Source organism: Salmo trutta, chromosome 24 (assembly GCF_901001165.1).
Source record: "Salmo trutta chromosome 24, fSalTru1.1, whole genome shotgun sequence".
Lineage (NCBI taxonomy): Eukaryota > Metazoa > Chordata > Actinopteri > Salmoniformes > Salmonidae > Salmo > Salmo trutta.
This window is the reverse complement of record NC_042980.1, coordinates 16,603,208-16,614,215: the sequence shown is the minus strand read 5'-3', so window position 1 is coordinate 16,614,215 and position 11,008 is coordinate 16,603,208. Positions and strand designations below refer to the sequence as shown.

Genomic DNA, 11,008 nt, shown 5'->3' with positions numbered 1-11,008 from the left:
ACCATTCCGACAATCAATAAGATTTATGCTATCCACTTACGGTTACTGATGGCCCTCTGTACAGTCATGTACAGCATGGGATGGGTCAGGGATAACTGTCTTTGACGCCCTCTGCTGGTTACTGTAACTAACCACTGCCTCCTTGACCTCCAGTTGCTCTCCAGTGTTGTTGCTGGGCGGACAGGTCTGGCACAGTTATGGTCAGACACCCCAAACAAAAAGCATGACTCAACTTGGTTGGTGTTGCCTTGGCACAGCGTGAGCTTCTTTACTCAGCCTGCCTGTTCATTTGGGTTAATGAAAACTATCCATACTGGGATTAGTGCAGCGATCAGAGGCTATGAAACCTGCTCCTAATCTCACCAGAATACAACAGGCCCATAGGCCCCCAGACAGCCAGTAAATTAGTTATCTGTAATATTCCACCAATCTACTTATATAATCTCTAACATTCACCATCTGTGGCATAATATATCCAATATTTCAACCACTAACACAAAAATATAGAAAATAGAAATTCACTGCTGGCAGAAATCATTTATTTCCAGGCACCAGGCTCCAATACCTGTGGGATCAATTAATACTCCAATGAGAATGTCGCTTAAAGCTACAGTGTGCCCCTAGGACTCAGTGTAGAACAGAAAACTACTGATCTCAATGTAATCCCACCCAAGGGAGCCATAGCAACAGGTACAGAAGGCCCTCACTTTAGAGACACTTGAAGAAACTACAGAGACCCATGGATTAATTAAAATACTCATATTTTATTATTCCTCATCATTTATTATATACACTCCATCTCAGAGCTTCAGCTTCAAGTTTGGCACTTATCTTTCTAACATTGTGTAAAGATTTATTTAATTACCTTAGCAGGCACAGACACACAACATATTCCTCTAACAGACTCTGCTAAGGCCAATTTGTACTTTTTCATACCGACATAGGCCTGTGTTCTAGTAAGGATATGAAAATAGTGAGACAATCAAGACCATGAAAAACATTCAATGATTACAATTAATGATAAACATGTTTATCAAGACTATCTGTGCAAATATTGGTACCTCAGTTTGAAATGTGTTAAGACATTTAGGAATTATATAACAAGTATTAGGACAGACGAAGCACGTTAGTAGTACAAGTAAAATTAACATCTATTAATCATTTACATCATTAAAAAAAGTCTGAAAACTAACATCTAGAATCGTCAAACTATCAAATAATATACTTTTTGCCTAAAATGAAACATTGACAATTGAAAATCCGACGATCAAATGTGCAAAGATTAGTATTGCATAACATGACCATGGTAGCACAACTCATGTTGATGCATCAATGTATCTGGTAAAAGCCTATGATCTATCCACAACCCATAACTGAGGCTCAGAGAATTCCCTGGTCAGCTCACGTTGTCAGGGGAAACTCAGGGCCTATGCCATGCCAATGCCAAATTGAGGGCCAATCAGGCGTCCATACCTGCACTTCTCTATTCTGATGTACAGTAATACCCATACCCTGTTTGTGGTCCTCTATTACCATCCTCCATGTTTCCAATGGGTGACAATGCTCAGGTCATAGTAAAGACACATGGCAGTGATTAAGTATAAGAGTGTGTGCGGTGCATAGGGCAAATACCCAGACTGAAAACATAGTGCTCTCTACGAGATCCTATAAGGCAAAGTCAAATGACAATTCATGGTGTAAAAATCCTATGTCTCTTTATGAGGCATTGGGTTATAAGACGATGGCCTCCACTACAATGGCCGGGTACTCAATGTCCTTTTTGCTCTGGACCATCCTCAGTTCCAACTGAGCAGGGCTGGGTCTCTTACCAGGGCCGGCCATCTCTGATGGAGAGGAGGAGAGATGTTAGAAAAACTGGAATATAAATTACACAGGCATACAGACAGACAGGCAGAGACTTCTATATCATCTTACTGTTGGCATAGGTAATGGTCCTCTTGATAACATGATGCAGGACAGAGACAGTCTTCTCACAGGCAGCCTAAGAGAGATGACAAAGTAGGTAAGAAAAGAGACTAGTTCATCCAAACCACATTTATTACATTAGTAAATGATTATGTAACTTGGTTGTTATCTCTGCATTACTGACCTTCAGGTCTTTGGGGTGGTGGTGGGTCCAGGCCAGCAGCATGGCAGCGAACAGGTCCCCTGTTCCCACAAACACTGCATCCACCTTGGGCATTTCCATTCGAATCTTCTGGGTGGATGTAGTCCCATCTGGTCTCACTGAAGGACACAGTGCGAGTATGAGTCTTTGTTACCTTTTAACATGTCAAGTTAAACATTCACATGCACTATCCAAAACCTACAGGGACACATTTATTTACCAGTCAGAGCCCTTCATTCCGACCCTTGCCTTACCCATCTTCTGGCTTCCAAGGGCCACTAGGAACTGGCCCCCGTGAGGAGAGATCAGGTCTGTGCTGGTGAGGACTACCATATCAGGGCCCATCTGGTGGAGCAGGTCCATCACCTGAGAGAGCAAGGATCCTTCATCAACATCTTCGCCATCAGTCAAGATTAAAACCACCATCATCATCATCACCATCATCATCATCCTAACCATTACAACCATCATCATCTTAATGTATTAGCTCTACAAGATTTAAGTGATGGACAATGGAACCCACCTCAAGAGCGTCTTTTTCTGTGCTGATCTTCCTCCCCGTCAGCAGCCTAAGAGACACATTCTCATAGGTTATGCACACACAGTATAAGCACAGAGGTTCAAGACATAATTGCATAAATACACACATAAAAATGCTCTGTGTAAAAATGGCCCCTTCTTTTGGCCAAAGTTATTTTACATTTGTCCAAAGGGTGAACTCGTATGCAGGGCAAATCAAGTCAAGCCATGCGTAATGACTAATGCATAAACCAAGGCACAGTGTTCACTTAAAGGGCTGGGGAAAGGTTTGGTCTGCTGCTTTACGAATAAAACATAAGGGAACAAAGGTTTTTTTTTGTTGCAAAGGGCTAAGAACATCTACCATGATTTCTTTCTGGGGTATTAATATTGTAGTATGCATTCATTCTGTCCTTACTGTGATAACTACATTATGGCATGTTGTGTAGCACATTGACATAGCAACTTAATATATGCAACCCAATGTATCCTAGTAGCAAGTGTTCTCACTCTGCCTCAAACTGGTTGGGTGTAAGGATATCAGCCACTGCTACGACTTTGTCTCTGTAAACAGGCAGTATATTCTCAGGGACATACTGGAAAAGAAGAGGTTCATGAGTGCACATATAACATATTGCACATATTGTGAACATGTTTGAAGAATAACAGAACTATATAATAATAAAAGTAAAATTACTATAATAAGCAAGGATAAGAAATTCGATAATAAAATGACTATAAGCATGGTATACTTACCATAGATCCTTGGTCTCCCATCACTGGATCACACACTGATAACAGAAAGCAAACATGTAAGAACACACCAACATCCAAGCTCTACATTCATCCCGAGCCTTACTGTGTGTAGCTATATGGGATACACATCTGTGTAGCAATGGTTACTCACCGTACACCAGTTTTGGGTTCAACCTCTTCAGCTCCTGAACAATGTCCACCACAGTCTCTAGGAAAGATGTGTCCCTGGTGTACCCTTGGGGAAGAGAAGATCTATGGGTTATGCAAAAGGTCATACACCTCATGTGCAAACATTAAAGAAAACTAACTGATTAGAATCTTTACAGATCATAGGTTAAAGGTCAACACAGTTATAATACTCCTACATACTATTATATAACTGTTAAAAAAAATTGCTCAAATGGCAGAGTCCATATTGACAATGGAAACATCTGTCTCACCTGTGAGGACGTAGTCATAATGGTTGACGTTGTTGAGTTTGATACCCTCATAGAGAACGTTCAGCTCATCTGCCGTCAGCACTTGCCCTTTCCAATGAGCGTAACCTTGGAAACAAGAGCTAAATGGTCAGAGGTAAGGTTTTCCGTTAAGACTTGATTATAGAAACACTGATCTGCCAGTCATCAATCATTATAGGCCATGGCTACGGGTACAGAGTTTTCACCCACACCCCCTTCAGGAACCTCTTTCTTAAAGCTAAGGATCCAGATCATGTTCTGCGTATGTGCTATTTTACACACACACACACACACACACACACACACACACACACACACACACACACACGTTTTGTGCACAACATGCAGTTTGTAGGCTACACCATTGACCAGACATAGGCGATCAAGGAAGGGGTAGCGGCAACAGAGCACTCCGCACCGCAGCTACATATGCAGCGGAGTGGGCACTCAGTAATGTAATAAAAATAAAAATATTAAAAACCTGCACATGCACAGAAATGTCCATATTTCTTTAGAGCCTGAGTGATATGTTTTTTTTAGGTCCGATTCCGATTTTTGTGGGGACAAAATGTAATGATACCAATATACAGTGCATTTGGAAATGATTCAGACTCCTTCCCTTCTTCCACATTTTGTTACGTTACGCCTTATTCTAAAACTGATCACATTGTTTTCCTCATCAATCTTCACACAATACCCCATAATGACAAAGCGAAAACAGGTTTTTAGAAATGTTGGCACATTCATTAAATATTAAAAACAGAAATACCTTATTTACATAAGTATTCCAACCCTTTTCTATGAGACTGGGAATTGAGATGTTTCTAAAACTTGGAGTCCACCTGTGGTAAATTCAACTGATTGGACATGATTTGGAAAGGCACACACCTGTCTATATAAAGGTCCCACAGTTGACAGTGCATGTCAGAGCAAAAATCAAGCCATGAGGTTGAAGGAATTGTCCGTAGAGCTACGAGACAGGATTGTGTCGAGGCACAGATCTGGGGAAGAGTAACAAAAAATATCTGCAGCATTGACGGTCCCCAAGAACACAGTGGCCTCCATCATTCTTAAATGGAAGAAATTTGGAACGACCAAGACTCTTCTTAGAGCTGGCCGCTCGGCCAAACTGAGAAATTGGGGGAGAAGGGCCTTGGTCAGGGAGGTGACCAAAAACCGAATCGTCACTCTGACAGAACTCCAGAGTTCCTCTGTGGAGATGGGAGAACCTTCCAGAAGGACAACCATCTCTGCAGCACTCCACCAATCAGGCCTTTGTGGTTGAGTGACCAGACGGAAGCCACTCCTCAGTAAGAAGGCACATGACAGCCCACTTGGAGTTTGCCAAAAGGCACCTAGTCTGATGAAACCAAGACTGAACTCTTTGGCCTGAATGCCAAGCGTCACGTCTGGAGGAAACCTGGCACCATCCCTACAGTGAAGCATGGTGGTGGCAGCATCATGCTGTGGGGATGTTTTTCAGTGGCAGGGACTGGGAGACTAGTCAGGATTGAGGGAAAGATGAATGGAGCAAAGTACAGAGGGATCCTTGATGAAAATCTGCTCCAGAGCGCTCACGACCTCAGACTGGTGCCAAGGTTCACCTTCCAACAGGACAACAACCCTAAGCACACAGCCAAGACAACACAGGAGTGGCTTCGGGACAAGTCTCTGAATGTCCTTGAGTGGCCCAGCCAAAGCCCGGACTTCAACCCAATCTAACATCTCTGGAGAGACCTGAAAATAGCTGTGCAGCGACGCTCCCTATCCAACCTGACAGAGCTTGAGAGGATCTGCAAAGAAGAACGGGAGAAACTCCCCAAATACAGATGTGACAAGCATGTAGCGTCATACCCAAGAAGACTCGAGGATGTAATAGCTGCCAAAAGTGCTTAAACAAAGTAATAAGTAAAGGGTCTGAATACTTATGTAAATGTGTTACTTCAGTTGTTATTTTCCATACATTTGCAAACATTTCTAAAAAACTGTTTTTGCTTGATCATTATACCGGTATTGTGTGTAGATGGATAAATAGTTTTTTTCCTCATCAATTTTAGAATAAGGCTGTAACATAACAAAATGTGGAAAAGGTCAAGGGGTCTGAATACTTTACGAATACTTTACGAATCTGCCGATATACTGTTTTACAGCGGGGAAATGAAAAAAAAGCGTCATTTTTCCAAATTGAATTGTCATAAATTGCCATCCAAAAGAGCAATTGTCCAATAACTATGCTTCAAATGTTAATTTCATACATTGTGATAATAATGACATCATGAGAATGGCCTCAGGTGGTCAGATAAGCATGAGTCCCTTTTTTCATCCTATTTATTGAAAATCGGTTATTGTTGGAATTATTGGCCGATACAGTGGTAAAAGGCCAATATCGGTGAACCAATATATCGGTCGGGCTCTACTATTTTTCTACTACAACCTGGGCAACTTGGGGTACAGAACTCTATCTGTAGCCATTCGATTCATTATATAGTCTAGTTGTGTCCTTCTTCTGACCAGCAGAAGGAAATGTTAAGTAGAAGTTGTCGAGCAGTTAATCAATCAGAGTTTGGATTTGGGAGATTGTTGGGAGAGACGAATGGAGGCTGAGACAACCAAACATTCTGACAGAGGAAGACTGATTACAATCTCCATTGTTAGAATTCAGTTACCTGCATCAATCATTCCTCTAGCATCTGTCTCTCTGACATTGGGCTGAGGACACAGCAGCTCATTTCAAATTGTTTTAAATTTAAAAAAAAAAAAATTCACAACCGAGCAAGAAACAGGCCTAGCAACGATTCTAATCTCTAAACATATTCCAATAAACCACCTGCAGGGGAAGAAAGAGTAGAGTCTTGGGTTTAAGAGCTCAAACATATAAGGAATGTGTTTATTCACTTCTAACCCTGAACGTGAGTTGAACACATTCAAGGGAAATTATTGTAGCATGGGCTAGTACTCAATAAACAGTTGGTCAGTAATGTGATAGGGAGCGGACACAGTGGGCTGAACTCCAAGGTAACGCTGCACATGCACTTGAAGCGTCACATCATTCATTTCCATCAACAAATGATTTATTTGCACAGAAACTCTATGCACGGGCACAGACCTTATTGAGGCCAGAGTGAAGTTAACGGGCTACAAAATGTCTGTCTGCTTTTTTCCCCACAGTATCTCTCCCCTATCTACATTCGCTCCTTCCTTGTCCTCCCCACCAGCACTCTGTTAGTCTTCCCTGTAGGTAGTGAACTCACTGACACACATTCAGGTTTCACTTTAGCGAGATAACCTGATTACTCTTAACACTAACAGACAGGAGAGCAACTTACTGAACTTTTTTAAAACTGCACTGTACTTTCCTTTAAGTCAGATAACAAATATGGTGAACACAAGCTTAAACAGTTGAAGTCGGAAGTTTACATACACTTAGGTTGGAGTCATTTTCAACCACTCCACAAATTTTTTGTTAACAAACTATAGTTTTGGCAAGTGGGTTAGAACATCTACTTTGTGCATGACAAGTAATTTTTCCAACAATTGTTTACAGATTATTTCACTCTATCACAATTCCAGTGGGTCAGAAGTTTACATACACTAAGTACACTAAGCCTTTAAACAGCTTGGAAAATTCCAGAAAATGATGTCATGGCTTTAGAAGCTTCTGATAGGCTAATTGACATCACTTGAGTCAATTGGAGGTGTACCTGTGAATGTATTTCAAGGCTTACCTTCAAACTCAGTGCCTCTTTGCTTGACATCATGGGAAAATCAAAAGAAATCAGCCAAGTCTGGTTCATCCTTGGGAGCAATTTCCAAATGCCTGAAGGTACCATGTTCATCTGTACAAACAATAGTACGCAAGTATAAACACCATGGGACCATGCAGCCGTCATACCGCTCAGAAAGGAGACGCATTCTGTATCCTAGAGATGAACGTACTTTGGTGCGAAAAGTGCAAATCAATCCCAGAACAACAGCAAAGGACCTTGTGAAGATGCTAGAGGAAACCGGTACAAAAGTATCTATATCCACAGTAAAACGAGTCCTATATCGACGTAACCTGAAAGGCCGCTCAGCAAGGAAGAAGCTACTGCTCCAAAACCGCCATAAAAAAGCCAGACTATGGTTTGCAACTGCACATGGGGACAAAGATCGTACTTTTTGGAGAAATGTCCTCTGGTCTGATGAAACAAAAATAGAACTGTTTGGCCATAATGACCATCTTTATGTTTGGAGGAAAACGGGGGAGGCTTGCAAGCCGAAGAACACCATCCCAACAGTGAAGCACGGGGGTGGTAGCATCATGTTGTGGGTGTGCTTTGCTGCAGGGACTGGTGCACTCCACAAAATAGATGGCATCATGAGGATGGCAACTTATGTGGATATATTGAAGCAACATTTCAAGACATCAATCAGGAAGTTAAAGCTTGGTCACAAATGGGTCTTCCAAATGGACAATGACCCCAAGCATACTTCCAAAGTTGTGGCAAAATGGCTTAAGGACAACAAAGTCAAGGTATTGGAGTGGCCATCACAAAGCCCTGACCGCAATCCTATTGAAAATTTGTGAGCAAAACTGAAAAAGCATGTGCGCGCAAGGAGGCCGACAAACCTGACTCAGTTACACCAGCTCTGTCAGGAGGAATGGGCCAAAATTCCCCCAACTTATTGTGGGAAGCTTGTGGAAGGCTACCCGAAACGTTTGACCAAAGTTAAAGAATTTAAAGGCAATGCTACAAAATACTAATTGAGTGTATATAAACTTCTGACCCACTGGGAATGTGATGAAGGAAATAAAAGCTGAAATAAATCACTCAACTATTATTCTGACATTTCACATTCTTAAAATAAAGTGGTGATCCTAACTGACCTAAAACAGGGAATTCTTACTAGGATTAAATGTCAGGAATTGTGAAAAACTGAGTTTAAATGTATTTGGCTAAGGTGTATGTAAACCTCCGACTTCAACTGTATGTTAAATCATGAAGAGACATTCCAGGATGAATAATGAATGAGGGGAATACATTTCCAACCAGGCAACACAGGCTTCCCACTGAGTTTAGAGGAGGCCCCCTTGGCCCAAACCCAAGATCAGAGAGAAGGGGGACTCTGGTGGAGATGGGGAAAAGTAAAGGAAAAACAGAGCTCCACTGTAGTAAAGGAAGATATCTAATTGGGCACCATAGTCCGTTCCTATAGCTTGTTTAATTAAACAGATTGGGCTGAGATCTGTAGGCTGTAGGCGTAACTTGACATTGATCTTTACTTCCCACCATCAAATATTCATGGAAGAACATTTTGTCCACTTCATCCACTGCCATCCCCCATATTGAAAGGTGAAGCATGAGCTAACATAGCTACTGCAGCCTACTAGAAGTTAAAAAACAACCATCCCCGTGTTCAATCTCTGAATGGTATGCACTCTACGAACCCATTACTTAACAGTTCAGTATCTCCCTTCTTTCCATACAGTTGCATTTAATTGATGGACTATCAATCATTACCTGTAGGCCTATTTCCAACACCTTACAGAGAACTTGGATTTGATTTAATGTATGAGATCATTGTATCATCATTTACTCCAAACTTTCAGTATTTTAAAACCTAACTTTAGAAAAAGTGTTTTGGGAGACACGGTAGATTTGTGAATTGCACAAGTTTGAGCCAAAAACTAATTTTGGATAAGCACAAAGGTTTGATTATTCTTCTCTGAGTGAAAGCGGCTTGATTATTCTTCTCTGAGTGAAAGTGGGACACTGTTGAGCTTTACAACAGAAGGGTATTCACCCTACAATTGGGGGGAGGTTAAAAAAAAAGATCTCCCCAAAAAGTAGAGGATGAGATTAGTGTTACAGACCACTATAGCTAGGCTACACCCTGTGCTTACTAAACACATTCACTGAAATCTTGAATGCGGGCCAAGATGGGGATGGGCCAAGATGATATTGGCTACTGATACGGAACAAAAAGGATCCAAAGACATTCTTCCATTCCACATGGGTATATCCGATGGGGTTAATGGTCTGTGGGGTGGGGTGGGATCGGATTTGATTCTTCATTTCATTTTCTTCTGGTGTGCTTTTATATAAGTAGCCTATTGTTGCCTCTGGTTACCAATTGTTTTTGTAAAATTGTATATTACAGCATGGAATTACTGCACTGTAGGCCTACATACCTGTGTGATTGGAGAATTGCACAGAGTTGATGGAGTCCACTTCGAACCCCAGCACCTGAGAGGAGACAAACAGCTCATAACAATGCTTCACTTTTGTGGTCTTATGCCATTTTCTTAATGAACACACACACACACACACACACACACACACACACACACACACACACACACACACACAATCATTTGAGTACAACATCATAAAATTCATTGTATTGATTATGTCTGAATGAACAGGTTGCGTACATTGTATCCTCTGTTATTCTGCATTACTATTTTGAGTTTTTCCTACCTCTTCTATTCGAATACACTAACTGAATGCTAAAACACATTACTGTATGCACATGTGACTGTTATTCTGCTAATCTGACCAGTTTTGCGAATCTCTCCTGTACTCTCTCCCCTTTCTCAGAATCTTCCGTAGCCCGGCTAGTCGAGCAGAGCTGTCAAACGTGTATACATTGCAAACCTCCTGCAAGCAACGTAAACATATTAATTTCTTACCTGCAATGGGAATGTTGCCGATTTATTCCCGACGTATCCCCTGACCACATGACTCTGAACAGACAACACACGGCACTCCATTTCAATAATTCAGTTTTAAAGATACGTGGACTGTGGAATAAGATGTATTTCGTGTCCGAGCCAACTAACCACGCTTGAGCAAAATTATATAGATTTTTTTGTTGATCCTGTACACGAACGTTTAGCTACACGAGGAAACTCAATGCAAATAAGAAAACTCCAGCAATATTCATTCCACTGGGCTGTGTACACTACAAAAAAATAACACGATACCACATTGACACACTTCCAGAAGACTGACAGGCTGCAATATCTCAGGCAACTATATGGACACCTAAGAATTCAACGGCGCCTCAAGTGGATAATGATTTACAAGTTTATAATACAATAAATGAATCAGACTATCCCAATGTAAACTGACATTCAAATTGATTCATGCATGGGTTGCATAGG

The 11,008-nt window shown here is 41.3% G+C and overlaps 1 protein-coding gene across 1 annotated transcript; it reads right to left on the bottom strand.

The window, feature by feature from the left end:
- Positions 1 to 744: 744 nt before the first annotated feature.
- pdxka (pyridoxal (pyridoxine, vitamin B6) kinase a) lies at positions 745 to 10,615 on the bottom strand. Its single transcript, XM_029711279.1, has 11 exons — positions 10,535 to 10,615; positions 10,034 to 10,088; positions 3,844 to 3,948; positions 3,555 to 3,638; positions 3,404 to 3,438; positions 3,158 to 3,243; positions 2,652 to 2,697; positions 2,383 to 2,494; positions 2,111 to 2,247; positions 1,936 to 2,002; positions 745 to 1,844 (listed from the first exon to the last, which is right to left on the bottom strand). Exons 1-11 carry the CDS (start codon positions 10,613 to 10,615, stop codon positions 1,732 to 1,734), a joined length of 921 nt encoding a protein of 306 aa, XP_029567139.1. The 3' UTR covers positions 745 to 1,731.
- Between the last annotated feature and the right edge of the window lie 393 nt (positions 10,616 to 11,008).